General features: G+C 45.2%; 1 protein-coding gene across 2 annotated transcripts; it reads right to left on the bottom strand.

Annotated features, from left to right (window-relative positions):
- Window positions 1-1,514: 1,514 nt before the first annotated feature.
- On the bottom strand, window positions 1,515-26,912 carry LOC311235123 (protein yippee-like 1). 2 transcript variants are annotated; one of them, XM_084322476.1, is made up of 5 exons: window positions 26,799-26,912; window positions 15,087-15,378; window positions 11,758-11,801; window positions 10,421-10,529; window positions 1,515-1,694 (listed from the first exon to the last, which is right to left on the bottom strand). In XM_084322476.1, exons 2-5 carry the CDS (start codon window positions 15,201-15,203, stop codon window positions 1,605-1,607), a joined length of 360 nt encoding a protein of 119 aa, XP_084178602.1. In that variant the 5' UTR covers window positions 15,204-15,378; window positions 26,799-26,912; the 3' UTR covers window positions 1,515-1,604. The 2 variants fall into 2 exon arrangements, with proteins under 2 accessions (XP_084178602.1, XP_084178603.1); XM_084322477.1 differs by lacking the exon at window positions 26,799-26,912 and adding an exon at window positions 18,604-18,644.
- Between the last annotated feature and the right edge of the window lie 512 nt (window positions 26,913-27,424).

The following is a 27,424-nucleotide window of genomic DNA, read 5'->3' on the forward strand; positions in this document are numbered from 1 at the left end:
TTGCTGAAATACAGCAAACACTTGGTGGTTGATATAATTTGTTTCAATTATTCATTAAAAAGAAAATGAATGTGCACTCGCCATAGAGGTAGGAAAAACTCACCATAGAGGTAAGAAAAACTCACCATAGAAGAAAAACTCACCAGAGGTAAGAAAAACTAACCATGGAGGTAAGAAAAACTCACAATGGAGGTAAGACAAACTCACCATAGAGGTAAGAAAAACATGGAGGCGAGGGGAACGAATGGATATCACAGAAAATGTGTATAATTACCATTTCCCCCACATTTACCGTAACATAATGTGTATAAATATAAAAATAAAATAAAACTCACCATGGAGGTAAGAAAAACTCACCATGGAGGTAAGAAAAACTCACCATAGAGGTAAGAAAAACTCACCATAGAGGTAAGAAAAACTCACAATGGAAGTAAGAAAAACTCACCATGGAGGTAACACAAACTCACCATAGAGGTAAGAAAAACTCACCATGGAGGCAAGAAAAACATGGAGGTGAGGGGAACGAATGGATATCACAGAAAATTTGTATAATTACCATTTCCCCCACATTTACCGTAACATATATAATGTGTATAAATACTTACATATAGCATTCAAAGTGTGTGTGTGTGTGTGTATATATATGTCATTATTTAGTGTGTCTACGATGACATCATCTACGTTCCCCCATCCGGTGCTTTTAGTTTTTTTTCACGTTCCCCCCCCCCCCCCCCCCCCCACTATTTATAGTACTGCTGCAAAATTGGACCTGCCACAATGCAAGCAGCCAAAACATTGTATATAGAATTACATGTCCATATGTCAAACACATACTACATACAGGGGGGGGGGTGAGGGTACTTAATGGTACCAGATGTCCCACAGACTGCACAGTGAAATCAGAAAGACAACATAAGAGAACAGCGTCCCATCCCTCACTACATGGTTTAACCCTTTCACTACCACACTACAGAAGGTTAACCCTTTCACTACCACACTACAGACAGGTTAACAGTCTGTAGTGTGGTAGTGAAAAGGTTAACCTTATGTATTGTCGCAGTGAAAGGGTTAAAAAGCTAAATGCCGCTACAGATGAGCCCCTTACCGGCCCAACATCACCCGCTGCCAGGAACCCAGAGAAGAACATGCTCGCAGGGAGAGATACGAGACTGAGGAGGGCGACGAATGCTAGCCAGTAACATCCGTCTGCCGAGGAATAAAAGCCTCACTGAACGCGGTCAAGAGGTCAAGCTAAAGAAAGAAGGAACAGAAAATAAAATAAAAAGGAGACGCAATGGCTGCTTTTTATAGACGTCCAAAGTTTTCCTGAGAGGAGGGTCTTCTGGGTGAAGTCCCGTCTCTACGTCGACCACCAACACAAACTCCAGCCCTGTGCAGCTCCAGAGCGATGGAAGGAGAATGCTCCTCTGTTCAATCATCTCTTCTGTCATTCTTCCTTTCAGTGTCACAATGAGTGTGTATACGTGTGCACGGGTGAAAGGGGGGGGGGGGATGGTGGTGGCTGATGGTCTCTGTGAGGTTCTTCAGCACAGAGCAGGTAAAGTTCAGAGCAGGGAGCCAGGCCGCCCCCCCCTGACCGTCCGTCACTCCCAGCCGTTGTCTTTGATCATGTGTGCCAGCTCGATGATGAACTTGCCTTCTTTGTACTTCTGGCTGCTCTCGAACGCGTGTTCCTGCGAGGAAGAAGCACACGAGGAACATGAACGCAGGGCGACGGAAAGGCAACAGGGTTGTTCACCCGACAAGAGAATGTAATCATTGAACAAAGAACATACATGTATTAAGTAGTAGTAACATGAAGAGTGTTATGACGCATAACAATATAACGACACATAACCAAAATAGAACGACACATAACCACAATATTCGCAGATGATACTACAGTCATCAGACTGATCACTGGGGGAGCTGAGGAGGCGTACAGAAGGGAGGTGGCGGAACTGGTGGCCTGGTGTCAGGACAATAATCTCTCCTTGAACGCAGACAAGACCAAGGAGATGATTATTGACCCACGGAGGAGGAGTGTACAGTACACACCTCTGTACATAAGTGAGACAGAGGTGGATAGGGTTAAAACCTTTAAATTCCGGGGTGCTCCAGTAGCACACCATGTTACCGCGCTCGCGCGGGACTCCGTGCTGCGTCACGGATCTGGTTGACTCCGAGTTCGATTCCCGGACCCGCCGTCATTTGCCGAATGTCTCCCCCTGCTCTCTCTCCCGTTTCACCCTGCAACTGTCGGTCATGCTTGACCAGGAAAGCGATAAACGCTAAAAAATAAAGTTTAAAAAAAAAAAAAAAAAAAAAATTAAATTCCTCAGTACCCACATCAGCGAGGACCTCACCTGGGCTCACAACACCCAACAGATAATAAAAGAAATCCCACCAACGACTGTACTTCCTAAGAAGGCTGAGAACATTTGGCATGCCACCCAAAATGTCTGCATGCCACCCGCAACTTCTATAGAAGTACGGTTGAGAGTGTCCTTACCAGCTCACTCACGGTCTGGTATGGAAACTGCACTGCTAAGGAGAGGAAGGCACTTCTGGTATGGAAACTGCTCAGTACATCTCTGGAGCAGCCTTCCCCTCACTACAGGACATTTACTCTACCAGGGCCACCAGGAGAGCACATAACATAATTAAGGACAGTACACACCCCCAACACAGACTCTTCAACCTCCTGCCATCAGGCAGGCGATATAGGAGTCTGAAAGCCAGAACTACGAGACTGACAAACAGTTTCTACCCCCACAGGCCATCAGACTCATGAATGCCAACCCCCCCCCCCCCCCCCCACACAGGCACACACACACCTTGGCAGACACTCTGACCTGATTACTGTCACCCTTCACTGTCACCCTTCCCCCCCGAACTATGAATCACTAAAGACACTTAACGTACGGTTATATCTATAACCATAGTTATACGAGTATAGCGGACGCTCTGCGTCCTTCTGGAACACATCCTTACGTCAGTATAATACTGCATAAAATCTCCACATGCACCTTTATACACCTATTCGCCTGGCCACACCCCCATCCGCTCCTCTACATAAGCAGGGGTGTGGCCGTACCATCAGCTCCTTCCCAAGCCTTTCACCACCAGGGCGAAGACCACGGGGTCCTCAGTGAGTCCGACGCAGAGCGTCCGCTATACTCATATAACTATGGTTATAGATATAACTGTACGTTATAGATCGTATAGCTACCGCTCTGCGTCCTTCTGGAACACAGGAGCTGAGCAGAGCGGAAGCTCGACAAATGTACCTGCTGAGGCCCCCCACAACCATCAGAACCGGGGAGGACTAGAGCCCCCGGACCCCCCTAGTGGAGGACGGGAGGGAATCGGATCAGACTGTGCGAAGAGGGGTTTAGCAACTCAAACGCACAGGGTGAGCAGACCGTGGGACTTACCATCCCACAGAAGAACCCACGACTACACAAACACGCAACCCACATGCCACTAAGGAACGAACGGGAAGAAATAAAACCCCTGTTACAACCCCTAACATCACGGGGTCAAGGGCAAAAACCCAACCCCGTGGCAAGGCCGTAGCAGCGGAGCGCGAAGGAGGACCCAGTCCCAGGAAGGGAATGGACCCCCCGGAAAAAGGGGGCCTGGTGAGGCCAACGACGCAGCAGCATCGAGACCCCACCAGGCGGTCATTAGTGACACCACCCCCCACATCGCCAGCGTATTCGGACAGGGCCCATCTAAGAGCAGGCCCTTCCCCCCACAGCACGCCGCCCCGAAGCACTCAAGAGGCTACACCCACAGCGGGACCAGGCAGCGCACCGGGGAGACAACCCTCAAAGAGGGCGATCCCTCAATCCAGGCAACAGGCCACTCGACCTGAGCCTGGAGCACTGCGGACTAGACAGGCGCCAAAGGGGTCTGCTGAAAACAGCACCCCGGCGGAAGGGGCGTATGCTGGTATGCTGTGCACCATGTCGCACTGTAGCCTCCACAAAAAAAAACCAACCCGCTAGAGGGGCCGAGGCAGAGAAGGCTGACATGATTGGCAGAAGTCATGAAAGGTGCGGGGGCACACTCACAGGCAGACGGGGCCAAGCCCGGCCTACCCCGAGAGTTGACTCCGCTACCAACACACCAGGAAACCAACCACCACCTTGGTTCTAACATGAGGCGGTTGTTCCTATAACCCCCCAAGAAAAAACTCCAAAACACAACTGCGGGTATACACTGGCTATACAGCAGTACAAGTGTTTCAGTTTTCAAGAAGGGGTTAACCCAGGTTGACGAAAACAAATTCGGACCTGGGCCCGGCGGACCGGGACGTACACAGGGATGCCAGAGGGGTTCTACAAGAACCACCTCGACAGCCCCCTCCCAGCCCCGCCAAGCAGGAGAAGAGAGGGGCGAAAAAATAATGGAGAAAGACCAGGCTCCTTAGCACAGCGCAAGGTACAACACAATATGGACCAAGCAACCGTGAGGGATAACACGCAGTAACATAACCACGAACACCTCCATAACATCAAACCCTGCAACGCCCGGGCCGACCCGGCATTTTCCCCCCGAAAAAGCACAAGTCCCTCAGGGTACCAGAACAGCAGATCTGCGCCCCGGCAGACAACGGGTTAACCGACCTGGTCCGGCGCGACCAGAACCAGTCCCGTGTCCTAATCACGCCGCCATCCCCAGTCCCAGGAGGGGGGTAGGTACGTGTGTCGATCCAAAACATTATAGAGGGCGCCACCCAGACGGTCAGAACACAAAGCACTGCGCCCGGTGGCCCACCCCAAGGGCGTGAGACCCCTCTACCAATGCTTCGATCTATTCTGTTAACATCCCCCAGAGATGAACGAGAATTAGTCGAGACAAGCCTAGTACACTGGCGCTTGGAAGAGACAAACTCCATGTCAGTTGCCCCATAAAAAACGCTGTTTCAATGATGAGCAACCAAGGCGCGCTAGCCCATGCATGGTTCCTATCAGAAGCACCCAGGGCCAGCACTACGTACACGTCGAGACCCAAAACATATCAATGGTAATTCTAACAAGAACCCAGATACCATTCCTCCAAGCCGCCTGGGAGAACGACAAGAAGCTGCTTTTTTTACAGAAAAAAAATATGGGTCCCATATGACGCGGCTGAGGGAAACCAACACCCGGTCAACCTGCTCCATAGAGGGGACGGGGAACCCCCAGAGAGACTTCCCACGTGAGCAACAAATTGAAAAGTTTATGTAACATTGAGCCACGTGACCAAAAGCTCAAGACACATATATACAGAGCGCAGCAGAACTCTTGAGTTCCTATGCACCGCAACACCAACTTGACAACAACAGAGGTCCACATATGGAGCCTGTAAAGAACTCACGGAAGTTGGCAACCAATAGAAACGCGCCCAGTGACGTACTCTATGGCGGGGGGAATCCCATGACTCAACCGACCAACAGGCGAGGAGTCAGGGAACTCCCTACCCCCCCCCCGTGCCGTGCTGACCAATCAGTGCGGCAGGGAACGTGAAGGATAGAAGGCCCAACCCCCTGACCAATCAGAAAAGAGGGAAGGAGGGGTTTATCAGTTCACCCCCTCATGACCCCACACCCCGGATACGATGAAAACAAGCCATTAGCGGCGATACCTATGTAGCCAGCATGCTAAATGGAGAAGCGTATATCCTACCAGGATAAGCTAACCCAACGCACGCTAGTCACAGACGACAACTCGTCTGCGAACAGGGTTTATAAACAAGGCCGAAGGCTTATGTGTGAACACGACACCCGTGTTTCATGTTTCAAGAAAAAAACACAGAAGGTTGAGAGAGGGTCTATAAGACCTCGGTACAAGCTATACACACAAGCACTTCTGTAGGCTAACACTCCAAAGTTGTGGACTCAATGCCATTGTTACCAATGTAACAGAACACACACAACGGTAAAAATGTACCACTATAAGAAGAAACATATTTCTTCAGGATGAGGAAAGATAAAGTCTTTTGACCGAGTGCTAGCTACAGGCCTTGCTAAGCACATATATGTAGCAACCAGAATGACTAAAAGTCCTGCTCTCCTAACAACCCCACAACTAGACGAGGGTTCACACATCGTATCCCCAACATATACAGTGAATAAACACACAGTTTGTAACAAAAAATAGTCCCTCACCAGGAGGGACCCTTTATTTAATGTGTAACAAATCATAAGGTTGGGGTGGGGAAGGGAACAGGGGTAACAGGGGGAAAATCACTAGCGGCGCCTGCCGCGTGCAGCCCGGTGCTTGCCCCCACGGGGAGCGGGCCCGGAGGGACGGTTCTGGGGTGCCTGGACACGACGATCCCTACCGTCACCTCCGGGCGTGGGTCGGCTGGCTGCGGCGGACGAGGCACCCTCTCCGCTCCTGGCCTTCTTGGCCGAGGGCCCAGTAGCGGCGTCAGTGGTGGCGGATCCCCGACGACGTGGCCTCCGTCGAACAGCACCGGCAGCGTCGGGTGGGGGAAAATGGGGCTGGAGCACAGCGCGCTCCTCCTCCATGTCCCTGCATGCAGCCATCATTTGCTGCATGGCAGACCCGAACAGCCCAGCTTCGGAGAGGGGGGCCGTGAGCAGGGGAAGCCTCTTCTGCTCCGGCACCCTCGCTTGCTCCAGCCAAAGGTGGCGCTGGGTCAGAGTGGCCAGGGCGCATACCTTCCCGGCGGCGATTCCCTGCAGCTGTATCAGGTGCAGGATGGCTCCAGCCGCCTGGGCGTGTAGGAACTGATGGTGCTCATCCAACACTGACCCGCCCGCCATCATCCCCGACATGAAGCGCGCCAGCTGCGCAATGTTTGACGTCGCAGCCAGGCTCTGTGTCGCGGCGATGAATGACTAGTCACTCCAGTTGGCCAACTGCCTAGCCGATTTCCCATGGGGAACCGGCTTCCGCAACGGCTCCCACACCACCTCGGGACAAAGGATAGACGCCATCGGGCTATCAAGCTGAGGCACCTCAATCCCTGGACCAAACCCACGTGACTGGCACGTAGGCGGGGGTAAGGCCAGTGATGCAGCAGATTACCTGTCCCTGACGCACGTAGGCCTCCATTGAGGGGAAGAATGGGCAGACAACGCCCGTCTCCCTCACAGGACGACGTTGCCAGAGATGACCTATCAAGTCATCAGGGACAGGTGCAGGCAGTGGCTGCGGCAACGCCACGCCATTAACGGCTGCGGCGGCCGCCATGAGCTCCGGGAACAAGGCACGTAATTCCCCATGCGCACCTCCCTCCACGAAGCCTGCGTCCCTCACGTACGGGAGGCGGCCACTCTGTGTGGCGCCACCATCCGACGAGGTTGATAGCAGGGCATCCCGTCTCCGAGTCGGAGGTTCTAACCCAACACCGGATGACGAGGGACCCCAAGGAGACATATCATACCCTGCCACAACCTGAGGGGGAGAGTGATACGTCTCCACCGGGGCGTCAAACAAGAGCGTTTCCATCGGACAAGGAGACCGAGCAGGAACACCCTCGTCTGGCTCCAGCAACTCCCCAAAGCCAGGCCGTTCGCCCCTGCAGCTCACCATCTTACGACGGGAGCGAGCAGAGGCGAAGAGCTTGAGTCTCAGATCCTCCGCCCCCAGAGGAGCCGTCGGCCTATCGGCCGACCGTCCACTAGAGGGGGAACCAGAGCTGGAACTAGGCCATCTCACAGGAGACAGCCTTGGCTCAACAGCCCCCCAGAGAGGCAGACTCTCCACCGGACGCCGCTCAGGTGCGTCTGATTGCCACGACCGTGGAGTCAGAGCAGCCCCACGACGCACAGCGGAGGCGGCAATAGAAAATCGCTGGTGAAGGGTGATGTTGCTAACGCTCGAACGCTCCGATGAAGACATTATAGCTTAGCCTTTTCTCTTAACTTGTGAGAGAGAGAGAAATAAAGAAATAATGTCTAGCAGCTCCAATCTTCAAACACTTTACACTAAACTCGAGTGGTGTACACAGACACTCGCCGTGGTGAAAGTAAGGAAGGAGCTGATAGTATGGCCACACCCCTGCTTATGTAGAGGAGCGGATGGGGGTGTGGCCAGGCGAATAAGTGTATAAAAGGTGCATGTGGAGATTTTATTCAGTATTATACTGGCGTAAGGATGTGTTCCAGAAGGACACAGAGCGGTAGCTATAAGATCTATAACTGCTGCTGTGACCCACTGTCACCTCCATTCATATGACTGATCGGAACGTGCAATGTTACTCACTGTGCCTTGTATATATATATATATTTATCTATTTTTACCTTATTTTCTAGCACTCGCTTGTATTTAAATATGTTTAAGTTAAGTATTGTGTGATTTTGTGTGAAGGGCGGACTAGCAAAGTACGATTTTCATTGTATGGCAAACTGTCTGTTTAACTGTGCATATGACAATAAACAATCTTGAATCTTGAATATAACAACACATAACCACACTATAACAACAGAACCACAATATAACGACACATAACCATAATATAACAACACATTATAACAGCGGAATAGGGCTGTCCCCGACTAAGGATTTGTATATATTTGTATTTTCTTATTTTTTATCATTCCAGTTTGGGCTGTGGGGGTGCTTAATGTCTGAAGGAGTCGACTAAAGGCTTCTTGTCCTCTGCGAAAGCATGCAATTGGTCCACTGATGGATACATCTTGATATTTGTGTGTTCATTAGATGGGTGAAATCCTCTTTCAGTGCCTCTGTGCCAGTTTCTTAGGCAGTTAGCCTCTCTGGTATGCGTGCCATTAGCGTTAGTCACGCTTCTAGGCCCCTTTGCTTGAATTGATAACGAATATATATTTTATTTAATAAAAAAAAAATTGCATTCGACTAAGAGGTTGGCAGTCGACTACGGCTCCTTTCGATCGATCATTAGTCGACTAATCAGGGTCATCCCTAGAGCGGAACCAGCTGAATGTCTTGGGATTCATATCCACTTCATCTCTCCCAAGCTGAGTGATGTTGTTTTCCGTTGTTATTGAATGTTGAACTGTGTACAAATACGCCACTTAGTCAGCTCCCCTCCGACAGGCCGACTGAACCCTCCGACTGAACCTTCTGACAGGCCGACTGAACCCTCCGACTGAACCTTCTGACAGGCCGACTGAACCCTCCGACTGAACCTTCTGACAGGCCGACTGAACCCTCCGACTGAACCTTCTGACAGGCCGACTGAACCCTCCGACTGAACCTTCTGACAGGCCGACTGAACCCTCCGACTGAACCTTCTGACAGGCCGACTGAACCCTCCGACTGAACCCTCCGACTGAACCCTCCGACAGGCCGACTGAACCCTCCGACTGAACCCTCAGACAGGTCGACTGAACCCTCCGACTGAACCCTCAGACAGGTCGACTGAACCCTCCGACAGGCCGACTGAACCCACCGACAGGCTATCGTTCACTCACCCAGGGTCATCTGGGCCTTTCCCATTCCCCCACCTTTGTGCGTTTTAGTGCAGGTGAGATTGTCCAGTCTGGTAGTATTCTTAGCTCCCTTGTATGTACCCTTGTTTGCCCCTTTCCAGTGTGTGTGGACGCGCAACACACCCCCTAGTGGTAGGTTGATGTTGCCATGTATAAATGTACCGTAAACCTTCATTAATATGATGTCGCTCTGAGAGACAGCCTGTTCTCAATCCAACACCAATTTCTCCTCACGCACTGAGAGAGAGAGAGAAAATACTTTATTCTACGTGCACGGTGGTGTAGGTATGTTGATCTTAAAGGTCATTTATATTGATTAAATAAATACAACCTATTTTAGTAGTTATGTATCCTGTTGTATTGGTTTGCCCTCTTGTGGATAATGTGCAATAATAGATATTCGAATGGTTTGAACCCATGTGTTTATTTTTTATAGAAGGAATAGTCAAACATCATTTTTGCCAATATTGACAGCTGTATTACACACAGACAGACATACAGACAGGCATGAATACAATCCCACAGAACATTAGAGAGTCCATGTCATTCAACGCCTACAAATTTAATCTTAGGAATTGGTTGATAGATAACCAAAGATTTGAACACTGATGTGTATACTATGTGGGGATTGAACTGTGCATATTGCTGTGTATATAAGGGTTAAATTATGTATGTTATTGCTAATGTGTTTGTACTTGTGTTTTAATCTTTTTTGTACTAGCCCATTATTTCTGGCAGGGGGACTGCCAATGTAAACTAGCCTTTTGGCTACAATTGGGTACATTTACATTCTATTTTATGAAATGTTCCTTAATGTACGTTGTCCCTCTCTAACAAATAAATTGAAACATATAAACATATACAGTACACGCACACCATGTTGCCATGCCTCCTTTCATAAACCACCTGTGCACTGTGAGAATAAACAGATTCGAAAAACAACTGTTAAGAAACAGGAAGTGAACCGTCAGTCAGTCAGTGACTCACATATTTCCAGCCCAGGGTGGTCTTGCAGTTCTCGCAGTAGATGTCTGCCACAGCGTGGAGGCCAGTGAGCAGGACCCTCTCCTCGGCTGGACCACAGCCCACATTCACCCTGCAGGAGCGGGGACATCTCGTCACGTCTCCTGCTAAACTACATACTGTATTATTATTCATTATTATTATTATTATTATTATAGGCAAATCTTTCCTGTGACAAAATGGCATCCAATGTAATAAAAAAAGTCAACCAATGAACTAGATTCTTGTACCGGATCTCCTCTCTGGTAAACTAGAATACCCTGAGGACTCTGGCAGGAGCACTCATTCAAGGGTACTACGACTATGCTTGCACCTCATGGTACCAAAGCACCTCAAAGGGGCTAAAAACAAGATTACAAACATCACAAAACAAACTGGTCAGACTACTACTTGACCTTACTCCTAGAACCCACCTCACACCTGCCCACTTTGACTACCTAGGATGGCTTAGAGTAGAAGACAGAGTACAGCAACTTGCAATGGGCCTGGTCTACAAGATACACTACACAACTAAGATACCTATGTACATGTCAAAATACTTCCCAAAGGTCAGTGAATACCACGACCACAACACCAGAGGGAGCTCCACAAATCATGTGAAACCCAGATTCGGCTCAAACAAGGGACTAAACACGTTTCGCAATTATGCCACATCAATGTGGAACGCCCTACCCAAAGCTGTAAAGGAATGTGAATCACTACCCACTTTCAAAACCACTCTCAAAGAGCACCTACGGGAGACTGCAATTCGAAACTGGCCCCTGTAAATGTCCTAACCCAACCCCCTCCAATGCACAGTAAATGACCTAACCAAAGAATACACAAGACCCTCCTCTTGGAACCAAGTATGGTTTCGTCGATATTCCAATGTACAGTTTTGCTTGTGCAGTTGTACAGTTCCCCCCCCCCCCACCCCACCCCGCCTACCCCCCCCCCCCCCGCCCACCTACAATGTACAGTTCCCCCCCACCCCACCTACCCAACCTCCTCCAATGTACAGTTTCTACGTCAAATGTATACTCTCTTTTTTAAGACACTTTTTGTATCACAAACAGTACTGTATTTGCAAATCTGGTATGTCATAAATGTATAGATGTAGCAGTACTGTCTATCTGTATGTCGTGTATGTCATATATGTTATGAATTGAAAATGGGGGACCCTGATGTAAACAAGACGAAAGTCTTTCTCTGGTCTTGTGTGTTTTGAGCTGTACTGTACTGTACTGTACCCATTCTGCAATTTGTTAATAAAGTTTTCAATCAATCAATCAATTCATTATTATTATTTCATTCATACTTACACTGCGTTAAAGAGATATGCTCTTCCCTGGCTGCCTTGAAACGACTGGAAAAAAGAGCAAACAGAATACATGTGAAAAAAGCTGCTTTTCTGCTCTAGGGGCTTTTCTGCTCTAGGGGCTTTTCTGCTCTAGGGGCTTTTCTGCTCTAGGTGCTTTTGTCTTCTAGGGGCTTTTGTCTTCTAGGTGCTTTTCTGCTCTAGGTGCTTTTGTCTTCTAGGTGCTTTTCTGCTCTAGGTGCTTTTGTCTTCTAGGTGCTTTTCTGCTCTAGACTAGGGTACTTTTCTCCTCTTGGGTGCTTTTCTCCTCTATGGTGCTTTTCTCCTCTATGGTGCTTTTCTGCTCTAGGGTGCTTTTCTCCTCTAGGGTAGCGGTTCTCAACAGGGGTGCCTAGGCACACTAGGGTGCCTCAGAGAGCTGCCAGGGGTGCCTTGAGATTTCTCAAAAGAAATTCAAAAAAATATATATTCTTTTCTTAATAGGATTCGAGAAAATTATCACTAAAGTGCTATATGTTGCAGCTGCAGTGTTTTCCATGAAAATACCATATTTGGATAAGTTTGACCATTTCTCAAAAACATTATTTAATAAAACACAGAAAAGGATCACCAAGTTTCTCTGGATAAAGAACCCCTTTACAGACAACACTGAGACAAAGCTTCCTGACACATCTCCATCCAAACTCTTTGAAGAACTCATTGAAATCTCATCTGATACCACCTGGAGAGCTTGTTTCAGTGAAGTGCCCCTGGAAACATGTTGGTCTGAGTGTGGTGCTGAGTACCAAGTATCTCATGATGCAGCAGGTAAGGTGTTGATACCATTCAGCACCACATATCTGTGTGAAGCTGGCTTTTCATCCATGACAGCTCTGAAAACAAAATATAGGGCCAAGTTGAGCCTTGAGGATGACATGCGTGTTGCCCTGTCAAAGATCTCCCCACGTATTGACTGTATTATTAGCAGCAGCAGCAGACCTCGCATTGAGCTAGAAATGTCCACTGAGTGAACAAGTGCTTATTTTCTGTATTTATTTATATTTAAAAAAAAGAAATGGTAACTTGGTGATCCTTTTCTGTATTTTAACATAATACATGCTTTTCTGTTTTTTTAGAAATGGTCACACTTATCCAAATATGCAATTGTTATGGAAAACAGTGCAGCTGCAACAGATAACACTTTAGTGATCCTTTTCTGTATTTTTATAAAGAAATATATGCTATTTGTTTTTGTCTTGTCCTTCTTAACTTTGACTGGGGGGATTTTAGGGGGGGTTGATATTTAGCTATTCTGCGCTATATGTCAATTCACATGCCATCTCCCCAAGGGACTAATATTGGCAGACTGATTGACCTGTCAACCAACTTGGAGGAAGATTTTCTTTCTTCTTACATTTTACCTTCTGCGAGTTTGGCAGTCTTGAACATGTGTAAGGGACCTAGGCTATCTACAGTAAATCTGCGTAAACAATCTTTTAAGTCACAAGGTTGGCATGTTGAAGACTTTTTTGTTATTGAAGTAGCCATCTATATTTGATAGGTTGGACGCTGTTTCTTTTTCTTTTGTCTTTATGATTTATTATTCTGTATTATTATTGTTTGTTATTCTCCTGTGGAGTTATGTTTTTTGTTACTGTGGTTATTGTGTTGTCTTGTTTCATGTAATTAATAATAAAAAAAAATTTGATCAAAAAAAAAAAAAAAAAAATGCTATTTGATTTACTACTACAAGCAGTGTAATGTCAACAGTACTAAGCCATTTAGACCTGAAACGCCTGCTAATAATGCATTATAATTATAGCCTGCATATACACACAAATGTGTTTTCCCGGTTTCAATGGGTTAAATAAACGTTATTTTGAAAGCAAGCACTTTTGTCATCATTGTAGCAAAAAAGACAGGACTGGAAAATTCTTTATCGTATGTAGGGGTGCCCTGGAAATTAATATTTTATTGGACACAGGGGTGCCTTGGCAGCAGAAAGGTTGAGAACCCCTGCTCTAGGGTGCTTTCTCCTCTAGGGTGCTTTTCTCCTCTAGGGTGCTTTCTCCTCTAGGGTGCTTTCTCCTCTAGGGTGCTTTCTCCTCTAGGGTGCTTTTCTCTTCTAGGTGTGTTTCTCCTCTAGGGTGCTTTTCTCCTCTAGGGTGTGTTTCTCCTCCAGGGTGTGTTTCTCCTCTAGGGTGCTTTTCTCCTCTAGGGTGCTTTTGTCTTTTAGGTGTGTTTCTCCTCTAGGGTGCTTTTGTCTTTTAGGTGTGTTTCTCCTCTAGGGTGCTTTTCTCCTCTAGGGTGCTTTTCTCTTCTAGGTGTGTTTCTCCTCTAGGGTGCTTTTCTCTTCTAGGTGCTTTTCTCCTCTAGGGTGCTTTTCTCCTCTAGGTGCTTTTCTCCTCTAGGGTGCTTTTCTCCTCTAGGTGTGTTTCTCCTCTAGGGTGCTTTTCTCTTCTAGGTGCTTTTCTCCTCTAGGTGCTTTTCTCCTCTAGGGTGCTTTTCTCCTCTAGCCTTTAGGGTGCTTTTGTCTTTTAGGTGCTTTTCTCCTCTAGGGTGCTTTTCTCCTCTAGGGTGCTTTTATCTTTTAGGTGCTTTTCTCCTCTAGGGTGCTTTTGTCTTTTAGGTGCTTTTCTCCTCTAGGTGCTTTTCCGTTCTAGGTGCTTTTCTCCTCTAGGGTGCTTTTCTCTTCTAGGAGCTTTTCTCCCAGTAAGATACTGATGCACATATTGTTCTTCGCCTGTTCAGTTCTCACACAGCGAAAACATCTATATCTTATATGACTATATAAGGCATTGATGTTTGAGAGGTGATGACGTCTCATGGCATCAAGATGAATTTGAAGAGAAAGGTGTGCGTGTCTGTTTTGAGGAGAATGTGTGTGTGTCTGTTTTGATGAGAAAGGTGTGTGTCTGTTTTGAGGAGAACTATGTGTGTGTGTGTCTGTTTTGAGGAGAAAGGTGTGCGTGTCTGTTTTGAAGAGAAAGGTGTGTGTCTGTTTTGAGGAGAACTATGTGTGTGTGTGTCTGTTTTGAGGAGAATGTGTGTGTGTCTGTTTTGATGAGAAAGGTGTGTGTCTGTTTTGAGGAGAACTATGTGTGTGTGTGTCTGTTTTGAGGAGAAAGGTGTGCGTGTCTGTTTTAAGGAGAAAGGTGTGCGTTTGTTTTGAGGAGAAATAGAGACAGAGGGACTAGAGACACACTGACCAGGACACAGAGGGACTAGAGACACACACATTAAGTGTGGGGTCGCCAAAAAGAAAATCCTAAATAAAATGGGGTCGTGGTATATAAAAGTTTGAGAATTGTCAATATATGAATGCATGCTCTCGGGCCTCACTGGGGGCCATACCTTTGAAATAAGCTCATCGTGATTGGCCAGGTGCGCCCGGCAGTGAATGCAGCTATAGGTGCGGTGGCAGGAGGGCAGGTAAGCCTGGAAGGTCTTCGACTTGGTCATCTTCACCATGTCAGTGGGGCAGGGCTCCTCGCTGGTGGGGGCAGGGCTCCGGGGGCGGGGCCACCTGCAGCTCTGCTGGATGCGCTGACAGAACAAACACTGGAGGATGCAGGCGAGAGCCGTCGTCGTGGTGGAGCTGGTGTGTGGCACAGGCTCCACACCGACACCACAGAGAGAACCAAGCCTGGGGGAGAGAGAGGAGGTGGTGAGGGGCAGAGGCTCCACAGAGAGAACCAAGCCTGGGGGAGAGAGAGGAGGTGGTGAAGGACAGGCTCCACAGAGAGAACCAAGCCTGGGGGAGAGAGAGGGGGTGGTGAGGGGCAGAGGCTCCACAGAGAGAACCAAGCATGGGGGAGAGAGAGGAGGTGGTGAGGGGCAGAGGCTCCACAGAGAGAACCAAGCCTGGGGGAGAGAGAGGAGGTGGTGAGGGGCAGAGGCTCCACAGAGAGAACCAAGTCTGGGGGAGAGAGAGGAGGTGGTGAGGGGCAGAGGCTCCACAGAGAGAACCAAGTCTGGGGGAGAGAGAGGAGGTGGTGAGGGATAGAGGCTCCACAGAGAGAACCAAGTCTGGGGGAGAGAGAGGAGGGACAAGTTCAACAACAACACATGGAGGTATACAGTGTTCCTCAGGTTAAACTACAACACATGGAGGTATACAGTGTTCCTCAGGTTAAACTACAACACATGGAGGTATACAGTGTTCCTCAGGTTAAACTACAACACATGGAGGTATACAGTGTTCCTCAGGTTAAACTACAACACATGGAGGTATACAGTGTTGCTCAGGTTAAACTACAACACAGTACATACAGTGTTCCTCAGGTTAAACTACAATATGATATGGAGGTATACAGTGTTTCAGGTTAAACTACAATATGATATACAGAAAGGCTGTCAAAGTTAACGCGGTATTAACGCGTTATCGCCCAATTCGATTAACGCCACTATTTTTTTTTAACTCAAGATTCACTTTAAAAAAAAAAAAATGTATTAGACTTCACTCAGGTGTATTATTGATACTCTCATTGATACTATGTTTGTTTCTGACTCAAAGTGTTTTTTTTTTTCAAAACTTTGTTTATTGAAGTTTTTTCATTGCAATATGAGATCAGCACAAGGTCAAATTGTACACATATATGCCAGACGTATTGCACATATCTACATATAAGTAGTCAAAATATAGGTCTGTTGAATGTAGACAATATACATATTGCACAAAGGTACATATAGTTAGTCAAAATATAGGTCTGTTGGATAAACAATATACCTATTGCACAAAACTATGTATAAATAAACAAAATATAGGTCTGTTGAATGTAAATAATATACATGTTGCACATGGCTACGTAATTAAGTAGTCAAAGTATAGGTCTGTTGAATATATAAATGAGAAGGTAGACATCGGTTACATTTGCACAAGTAGATAGGTCACTCGACTGGACTGTGCTAGGTTAGGAGTGAGCATTATTTATGGGGGGGTCGATTGAGCATTGTTCCCCAACATAGGTAAAGAAACTGCCCCATGTTTTATAAAATCTAGCTGTAGAACCCCTTATGACACACCTTATTTTCTCCATCTTAAGGAAGTGCAAAATATCCCTGAGCCACATAAGAGTGAGATGGAGGAGTGGGTGACTTCCAATGCAGTAAAATGAGACGTCTAGCCAGGAGAGTAACAAATGCCACCAGGTCAGCTTTATATCGTGGCAGAGACAGAGTAGTAGGGGAGATAGAGACACCAAAGCAAGCAGTTATGGCAGTCGGGCTGATTGGGATCTCAATACTATTTGAGATAGTTTCAAATATTTCAGACCAAAAGTTATGCAGGGAAGGGCAGGACCAAAACATGTGACTATGTGTAGCAGGGGCACGGTGGCATCTGTCACAGGTGGGATCAATGTTGCCATAGATCTTGGCTAGCCTGACTTTAGTAAAGTGTGAACGGTGAACAATTTTACATTGGATCAGTCCGTGCCTGGCACAAATTGAAGAGGAGTGGACCCGGTGTAGAATATCCTCCCACAGGTCTTCTGTGATGTCCTCACCCAGGTCCTCCTCCCATCTCCTCCTGATCTTTTCTAATGAGGTAGGACGCAGTGAGGAAATCAAGCCATACAGGACAGATATAATACCCTTTGTGACCAGTGTAGGCTTTAGTAAAGTGTCAATAGGAGTGGCTTCTGGGAGTTTGGGGAACTGTGGGTTGATATTACGTACAAAACTGCGGACTTGCAAGTATCTGAAGAAATGTGACCTCGAAAGAGAAAACTTGTCAGACAGTTGTTCAAATGATGCAAAAATATTTTCTATATATAAATCACTGAACGTTCTAATACCAAGAGGGGACCAGGAGAGAAAAGCTCTATCCATCACAGAGGGGGGGAAACAGGGTTAGCTGTAATTGGAGCTAGTAAAGAAAAAGATTGTAAACCAAAATGTCGTCTGAACTGGTTCCATATCCTGAGTGTTGATTTGACAATGATATTTTTAGAGTAGGGAGAGGTGGGAAAAGGTAGAGGTGCGTGAGCCAGAGCAGCCAGTGAGGCAGGGCTGGAAGAAGAGGATTCCAAAAGCAACCATACAGGGGATGAAGGTGTGTCTTCAAACCTTGCCCAATGTTGTAGTGCTCTAAAGTTGGCTGCCCAATAATAGAATTTAAAATTGGGTAGAGCCATCGCTCCCAGAGGCTTTGGTCTTTGTAGGAGGGCTTTACCGAGCCTAGGGACTCTCCTATTCCAGATGAACTGCGACACCAAACTGTCAATTTTCTGGAAGAATGCTTGTGTGAGAAAGATGGGTAAACATTGAAAAAGGTATGAGAATTTTGGCAGGGAGTTCATTTTAACTGAGTTGACTCGTGCCGTTAAGGACAGGGGTAATAGCGACCATCGTTCAAAGTCTTTATGCAGTTTGCTTAACAAAGGGGAGAAGTTAGATTTAAATAAATCCTTAAATTTGTCTGTGAAACGAATGCCAAGATATGTGAAGCCAAGTGGGGAAATTTTAAAGGGCAAAGTATGTAAGGGGTAATTTCGACCTTCAGCATTCAGAGGGAATAGCTCACTTTTATCTAAGTTTAGTTTATATCCTGATATTGCACCGAATGAACTGAAAACATCAAGGGCAGCTGGAATAGAGACAGAGAGATTCGATACATATAAAAGCAAGTCATCCGCATAAAGTGAAGTCTTCTGTTCGATGCCAAACCTATGAATACCAGTTATGTTAGGATTTGATCTGAGAGCAATGGCCAATGGTTCTATTGCGATATTAAATAATAAGAGACTCAAATTGCAGCCTTGCCGAGTAGAGCGAAAGAGAGGGAAATATTCAGAATGTGTGTTGTTGGTTCTGACTGAGGCTATAGGGGAGGTATAAAGCAGTTTCACCCAGGTGATAAATGTTTTACCCAAGCCAAATCTCTCCATGGTGTAGAATAGGTAGCTCCACTCCACCCGGTCAAAAGCCTTCTCGGCATCTAGTGAGATCACAGCTTCTGATATTGAGGAAGAAGAGGGATTATACATGATATTAAGAAGCCGTCTAGTGTTAAAAGAAGAGTACAGTTTTTTTATGAATCCAGTCTGATCTGGGGAAATAATAGAGGGTAGTACCGATTCTAAGCGCATAGATAGTAGTTTGGAAAGAAGCTTTAAATCCACGGATAGCAAACTTATAGGACGGTAGCTCCCACATAGGAGAGGGTCTCTGTTCTTCTTCAAGATTAAGGAAATTGTGGCCTGAGTGAGTGTATGGGGCAATTTAAAACAGCAGAAGGATTCATTGTACATATCAATAAGAAGTGGCGCCAATTTGCCAAAAAACTTCCTATAGAATTTGATTGGGTAACCATCGGGGCCTGGGCATTTACCTGCCTGCATGTTGTGAGCAGCCTCTTCAATCTCCTCTATTGTGATAGGCTCATCCAGTTTCACCAGTTTCACCGCTGAGTCAGAGTCAACTTTAGGAATATCAAGAGAGTCAAAAAAGTTGCTAAAGGCAGACGGGTCAGTGGGTTGTTCTGCAGCATAGAGAGACGAGTAGAAGTTTTTAAATTGTTCATTAATTTCTTTGGGATCTGTAGTTCTGCCTGTTGAAGTTTAGATTTGTGGTATTTGATGCGAAGCTGATGCCCGTCTTAATTGATGAGCTAATAGTTTATTCGCCTTATCTCCGTGTTCATAGTAATTGTATCTGGATTTGAATAGTAATTTTTCGGTATGGGTGGTAGTCAGAGTATCGAATTCTGCTTGTAACAATAGGCGTTCCTTATATAAATCAGGTGATGGAGCGATAGAGTAAACGTTGTCAATCTGAGTGATCTGTTTGGTTAAATTATCTAATTTCTTCTTTCTGGCTCTAGTCTCATAAGTGCAGTAAGAAATAATGTCCCCCCTTAAGTATGCCTTCAGTGTCTCCCATAGTAAGGAAGCTGAGATCCCAGGCGTCTTATTGATATCCAAAAAAAAATCGATCTGCTTGGAAATAAAAGTAACAAAATCTTTGTTCGATAACAAACTAGTATTCAGTCGCCAGACGCCAGGGTGGTCGGGTGTTATCACATCCCCTAATTTGCAGTTCCATTAGAACTGGAGAGTGGTCCGATATGACAATAGCATCATATGAGCAAGATAATACTGATGAGATGAGCCGATTGTCGATCAAGAAATAATCAATACGAGTGAAGGTGTGATGAACATGAGAGAAGAATGAGTATGCTCTGCTAGATGGGTTGTGAAAACGCCAAGGGTCTGAAAGTGAAAACTCTTCCATAAAAGATTGAATGGTTTTAGCAGAGCTTGAAAGTACTGCATTTCTGGTAGATGAACGATCCAATGATGGATTAAGCCAGCAATTGAAGTCCCCTCCTAATATCAGATAATGTGTGGAGAGGTCAGGTATCGAAGAGAACACAGATCTAAAAAAAATGAGCTATTGTCCCAGTTAGGGCCGTAGATATTAAGCATAATCACTGGGGTGCCACAGAGCTTTCCAGTTACCAGCACAAATCTACCATTTGGGTCAGAGAGAACATCTGAGCAAATAAAATTTATTGATTTGTGGATTAAAATTGCCACACCTCTAGCTCTGCTCTGAAATGATGAGTGGTACACTTGGCCAACCCATCGTTTACGTAGTCTGGTATAATCAGATAGCTTGAAATGAGTTTCCTGAAGGAAAGCTATATGAACCCCCAAATTCTGAAGATGCCCCAGTACTTTACTACGTTTGATTGGCTGATTTAAGCCCTTACAATTCCAACTAGTAAATTTGACCACTCCTCCAATCTGCTGTGAGGTTTTAGGTTGAGTCATAGACTGGTGTTGAGTGTACAATGAGTAACATCGAAAAGTATGTCCTAATAGTATTTTTTATGTGCAGTGGCCAAGTCATAGAAAAAGCAACAACAGTATAAATATCGCACAAAAAGAACTGTAAATGTAAACAAACCCTTCCCTCCCCCCTCCCCCTCCCTCCCATGCTGATGCGTCTCCTCAAATTGGACGCGCGCATAACCCACTATTACTAACTCTAAGATAAACACCACCCCTTCCGTGGTTAAGTGACAAATGTTAATATTGTGGGATATCGTAGTCCCAAAATTAAATATAGCCTGTATGGACATGGATTATGAACTTGCCGTTCAGCTGCTGGTTGCAGTCTGGGGAACCGCTTTTCTGAGTTTAGTGTTTATGAAAGTCGAGGCGGCGGCCGGGTCTTCAAACGTGTGCGTTGAACCACTCGGCAGAGTGATTTTCAGAACCGCAGGAAACATCAGCCCAAACTTGATACCAGGACAGGCATGGAGTTCACGTTTCACTCCTCCAAACGCAGTGTGTGTGTGTGTGTGCAGGGAGCGAAATTAACTTTTTGACTCACCGGCCAGTGGCGGGTAGATGGGAAGAGTCTACCCGCCAAGCATATTTCTTACCTGCCAAATTTTTTTTGATTAAAAAAATATATATATATATTTTATATAAATTTTTTTTTTAAATAAAATATATATTATATAATCATACTTGTAGTTGTATTATCTGCGAGACATCGCCACCACGCAATAAGTCAAAATGCTTGCTATCTGCAAACAGCTCCACTGTCTGTGTGTATACTTGAGTAGTCTCCAGCTCCAGCAAGGATTCTCCGGCCCTGCAGCTGGACCTATTTATAACGTTACCGTTCTTTTGTCAAATCACATTCAACATGCCCTCAGCTAGAATACGCATTCAATCAATGTTATAAGACATTGATATCAGGAGCTATCTGTAGCTACTGCTAGCCCGGTAGATAACGTTAAGACAATTTAGTTTACTGGGACATATGGATCAACGTGAGCTAGCTAAGCTAGCTAACGAGGGACCGGAGGTATTATGCACTCGAGTAGACTATTGCTGGAGCATTTGTTGATATCAGCAGCTATCAGTAGCTAGCCAGCTAGATACCGTTAGACAATGCCTCGTCATGTATTAAACTAAAAGTGAATAGTTGACTGGGTCATTGTTTAAACAGTAACGTTAGCTCTTGGAGGTCCGATATAGACTAGAGCAGATGAAGTAAACAAGCCAGATAGCTTCCGATTGGTCATTTGCTTTTTTTCTCATGAAACCAGTCACGTCACTCTACTGTGATTGGACCTAGTGCGATGTGGGACTTGTAGTTTTTTAACGATCTCGCGGCGGAGAAAAAAAAGACGAGCGGCTATAATCTGTACTCGCACAAGAGTATCGTTATGAAGTTATGAACTACACGTCTACACGCCACACGGCGGGCAGCCCTCTAAGTGTCATGCGCCAAAGGTAAAAACAGCCCGCCGCCCGCTAGGCACAGTTTCGGTCCCTGTGTGTGTGTGAGAGAGAGATAGAGAGGGGGTGAGAGAGATGAGGAAGGGGCAAGAGAGAAAGAGAGCTGGGAGAGTTCTCAGCCCTTGTGTGGGTTAATGTAACAAGTTCCTAACGTTTTCTTTCCCCTATTATTTCATGCACTTTATTCATCGTTTTAAATTATTCTTTTCTTTTAAGTTATTTTGTGCAGCGCTCTGTTTTGAATTTGATGCAAATTTGCAATGCATGGGGGTCATCCTTTTGTGTTAAATGGCTGCATAAAGCAAGCATTTGTTGACTCTCATGTTGATAAGAGTATAAAAACTTGAAAAATATCAGTTTATGGTAAAAAAAAGAAAATGCGATTAAATTGCGATTAATCGCGAGTTAACTATGGACAATCATGCGATTAATCAAGTTAAATATTTTAATCGATTGTTAATCGAACACAATAGTGATCAGCCTATACCCAGTCCATGAATGCTTTTATATTTGTCTTTCTGGGCTGTTCGACACAATGGCGTTTGGTAGGACATTCCTGGGAAAATCATCTGGCACATAGGAAGTGAGGAAGTGATGTGTTTTATATCACCAGCAGTTTGTTTGGAATGAATAAAAGATTAACTCAGTAGTAAGCGTGACATTTCAAGACGGAAAGCAAGTCAATAGATGGGTTTCTTGTTTGTTGTAAACACAATGTGATCAAGCCAATCAACAATACCCGGTGAATCGCGTGACTTTAGTTGCCCCACTACCTGCGTTGAGCTGCGGCATGAAGAAAGTATAATGGAGCTCTATGGAGAAACCATGGCACTGCCCTGACTACACGTATAATGGAGCTGTATGGAGAACCATGGCACCCCCCTGACTAAACGTATAATGGAACTCGATGGAGAAACCATGGCACTCCCATGACTAAAAGTATAATGGAGGTCTATGGAGAAACCATGGCACTTCCCTGACTAAGTATAATGGAGCTCTATGGTGAAACCATGACACTCTTTTGACTAAAAGTATAATAGCGCTCTATGGAGAAACCATGGCACTCCCCTGACTAAATGTATAATGGAGCTCTATGGAGAAAAGATGACACTCCCCTGACTAAAAGTATAACTGAGCTCTATGGAGAAAGGCACTCCCCAGATTAAAAGTATAATGGACCTTTTTGGAGAGATTTTTTGCCAAATCAGCACAGCTGTGAGTGAGTCTTTTTACCTTTTACATATCTAGCTTTGGTATGGATTGATTGCTTAGATCGCTAGCATGGCTAACGCATGCAAATACTGTAGTCTGACCCATTGTTCTGACCAGGATTACATTTGTGGACCAGAAACCTGTCTATTAGGGGTGTAACGATGCATCGAAATGCATCGATTCTAATGTGACGATTTAACTGCATCGATTTGAATATGTTAGAACCGATTATAATCTAAATTAATCGAAAAAGAAAAGAAAAAAATTCTTTTTTGTGTGTGTATTGTTTTTATTGACCTATAGTCCATTCATGCTGAGTGAATCATTTGTGTATTAACACTTTAATCGCCGGAAACGCCGAAACTCGTCATTCCCCGCCATGCTCATTCTGCCGAAGACGCCGTAACACGTCTTTGATATCAATATTTCAAAAATCTGTGATCGAAATCATATTTCTCCCCCGGGGACCTGAGATATACTGCTGAGCTCCACTCAACTCTCTAACGGTTCAAGAGCGCCATCTGGTGGCCGATGGGCAGATCGCCCAACAGGAAGTCATGTGGATGAAGTGGTGCTCACCCATATTTCGTCCGGGCACTCGCTATCATTAGCAGGACTCCATCTTGACACAGTGAACACCGATCGGTGCAAATAACTCGACAAACAACATGATTTGGACGTATATACTATTATACAACCTGGAAATGGATCGGGTATTTATACATCCCATAATAGGAATATCTCTGCTCCACGCTCATCGCCCAACGGCGCGAGGAACATACGGTAAGATCCAGCGTTATTTTCCAACGTGTTCTTTACTAACTGCTCTGATGATCATATCACCCACACTAGATGAATGATATAACGTTGCCCACGGAATTATAAACAACCCCCCGCCCATCCGGTCAACATCAGATCATACGTAGTAACTTCTAGAACCACGTCCAGTTGAAATTTTTTATCTCGCGCCGATTGCTATCAAACTGTATTTGATCATCAATATAATGCATTTGGAGCTATAAATCACGTTCTGGAGAAAGCTGCAGAAAACGATAAAAACACACTTATACTTTAGACCGTATTTTAGTATGAATATGTGAATGAAAAAGTATAACGTTGCTACACCCTGAACAATAGATATAGGACATTGAATGGGCCATAATAATGTCAATTTAGCAATACAATTTAAAAAGTTATAGCCCTGCAAAGAAGGGGAACTTCTCCATAGACAAATAGAGATGGCGAGGGATGGTAAATTATGAATTTAACCATGGCGATCAAAGTGTTTTATTATCTTTTTCCCCCTCCTTTTTCCAACTTTTCTCCCATCCCACTGTTAGTCGTTATGCCAATTCCCAACCCCCTTCCTGGTTGTTGCGCACCCCCCCCCCCCCCCCCTACTGTTGGTCCGGGAGGCCGGAGACTGTCACATGTTTTCCTCCGACGCATGTGCAGCCAGCCGGCAGCCAGCCGGCAGCCAGCCTGGCAGCGCAGATTCTCACCGGGAGAGTGTAACGTGTGGAAGGTCACACTACCTTTCTCCAGACCCTACCCTCGCTGTGCAGGCGCCCCTACCGAACTGTAGGGGTCGCTGTCCACAACGCCCAGGACCACCCACGGCTTCCCTCCCCCTAACTCAGCCAAACGAGTTAGTATAGCGATCAGCCCAAGCCAAGGCAATGCTGACTCTCCGGGAGTCGAGACCGCAGCCTCTTGCATTGGTGACGAGCACAATCTCCGCTACGCCACCTAACCGCCATTCAACATTTTTTGTGGAATTAACGGATCGAAAATGTATCGAATCGTGGTCAAATGAAGATCTCATGATGCATTGAATCGTTGCCTGAATAATCGTAATAGAAATTAATCGTTGTGAGGTCGCATCGTTACACCCCTACACTGTCTATACAGAGAGAAAACATAACAGGAACAGTCATTTATGATCAATAGATGTCACCAAAACAAACTCAAATTACCACTTTAAATAAGAGTGAGCACTGGATCTCTGGTTGATTGATTGATTGAAAACTTTAATTAATGGGTACAGTACAGTTCAATACACACAATTGTTAAGGGGATGCAGACCAGAGAAATACTTTAGTCTTGTTTACATCAGGGTCCCCCATTTTCAATTCATACTGACATTTATGACATACACAACATACAGATACACAACATACAGATATAAAAATCGAATCTAATCATATAATCTAATCATGACATTTATGACATACAGATAAAGTAAAGAAACCCCATAATATAACTTAGAATGGAGCTGCAAATTTCAACTGCATGAGAGCTAACTGCTGCAACAGGAAGAGGAGAAGCAGCAGCCAGCAGTGAAAACAAAGGAGCTTCCTCAACGGAAAGCTGAAAATGCTGCTGGTCTGCAAAAGCTCGTTTTGGCTTTCAGAGAACGATGTGCAAAATGAAAATCATAATGGCATAGGCATGTCTATATCAACCCACCTAAAACACCCGCCTACAAGGCACTGTAACGAAACCAATCTAGACTCTAGAGGTACCTCCCAAACACGGGCACATGTTATTTAACAAACAAAACAATAAAAAGACATGAGTCAGAATGACAACATGACGTGACGTCAGAACGAGACATCATGTAAACAACACTGCAGATCTCGACTAATCCCAGTGGTATAAAATGACACATTATTATACCACAGCCTGGACTGTTATCACTTGACAAAAGTATTATTTTTTTTATTTATAAATGTACATTAATATACTGTGTTACAAAATACGCTGCTAAACAGAAGCACTGCTCTCGCGTCGAGCTATGGATAATGTAGAAACAGTATCAGTAGCAGAACGTTCGTTTTAGAGGTATTATTGTATACGAAATGCAGGTAGTATTGTCATTGGTGACTGTGTTTTTTAAGATGTTTTCATGTAAATGTCTGTATCTGTGTTGTATATTGTATTGTCTCAGTATAAACAGCAGGGACCATGGTGGAAACGAGTCCGGATTTTATTGATTGAAAATGTATTATTGAAAATTGTATTAACAGATTGCAGAATAGGTACAATACAGTACAGCTCACAGAAAGACTTTCATCTTGTTTACATCAGGGTCCCCCATTTTCAATTCATCATATACTGATGATCATGTTCTCCTGAATGAAAGTTTTTTTTGTGTCAAATAATAAACTAAACTAAACTGAACTAAAAACACCTCTGCTGCTCCAAAACAAAGAGGCACCGCGTGTCTTCAACACAGGAAGCGCAGAGACGCACAGAAGACACAGCGGGGTCCAAACACCATACAACATACAGTCATATTCATAAACATATGTTTCACAACGCTGTCATCATTCGGGTATCAGATCTGAACCCAACGTTGAAATATGCTCGTCAACATGCAGGCCTGTTTATTCCAACAAAGACCACATCGACATTTAAAAGTAGAATGTACGGTTTCTGTTCTAGGTCGGTGTGGACATGTCCTTATAATAAAGAGTGGACATGTCCTTATTATTAAAGACTCCCGTATCAAAACACATTAGGAAATAAGCGGCCAGTCTTGCAGTAATACATCAATAATACTACCAATAATACTGTCAATAATACTCACCAGCTCCTGGATCAGGCCTTAGATCAGGATCACAACGACTATCTCCGTCTTCTTTACTTTTTAATGGAACCCATGTATAATGTTGTGTGTGTGATGTTACCAGGTAACTTCTTCTGTCTTGGTGTTGATTACTATCATTACTGTCATTTCCATCGTCTTTGTTGTTTCTTTGTGTTCGTGACAGACTGGCCTGCTTACGTTGATATGGAAACGTCATCTGAGTGACACCTACAACTCCCAATTGGGGCTCGACGTTCCTCGTACCGTCGTACGCCAGAAGAAAAGAAGGAGGGACTGCACTGGGACCCGGATGTGTAAATAAATACAAGACATGGGTATTCGATTATATTGTAAATGTAAATTGTTTTCAATATTAGGCCAGGCCTTATGACTTAGAACGTTTCGTCTGCAGTTTGATAGTTCTTCACGCCACATGGACTATGTTTTACAACGTTCTATAACCATTCGCGTAGCCTAGTGCTGTCAAACAGCGACCTCCAGGAAAAAAAATCTCTATTTGGTGTTGCACTTTGTTTACATTTTTGGTACAAATGAGTTAAGCTATTAAACTTCAACCCACTAAAGCACAACATTTAAACAAGGTGCAAGCAGTTCAAGTTTTCAAG

Source organism: Notolepis coatsorum, assembly GCF_963971535.1.
Source record: "Notolepis coatsorum genome assembly, chromosome: 10".
Classification (NCBI taxonomy): domain Eukaryota; kingdom Metazoa; phylum Chordata; class Actinopteri; order Aulopiformes; family Paralepididae; genus Notolepis; species Notolepis coatsorum.

Excerpts from the sequence above, each read along its gene's own strand:
- LOC311235123 (XM_084322476.1), bottom strand. The coding sequence starts at position 15,203 with ATGGTGAAGATGACCAAGTCGAAGACCTTCCAGGCTTACCTGCCCTCC. Across the intron at positions 10,530-11,757 it reads GCATATCTCTTTAACGCAGT|GGTGAATGTGGGCTGTGGTC; the intron begins GTAAGTATGAAT and ends CCGCTCCTGCAG. Across the intron at positions 1,695-10,420 it reads CCACCCTGGGCTGGAAATAT|GAACACGCGTTCGAGAGCAG; the intron begins GTGAGTCACTGA and ends TCTTCCTCGCAG.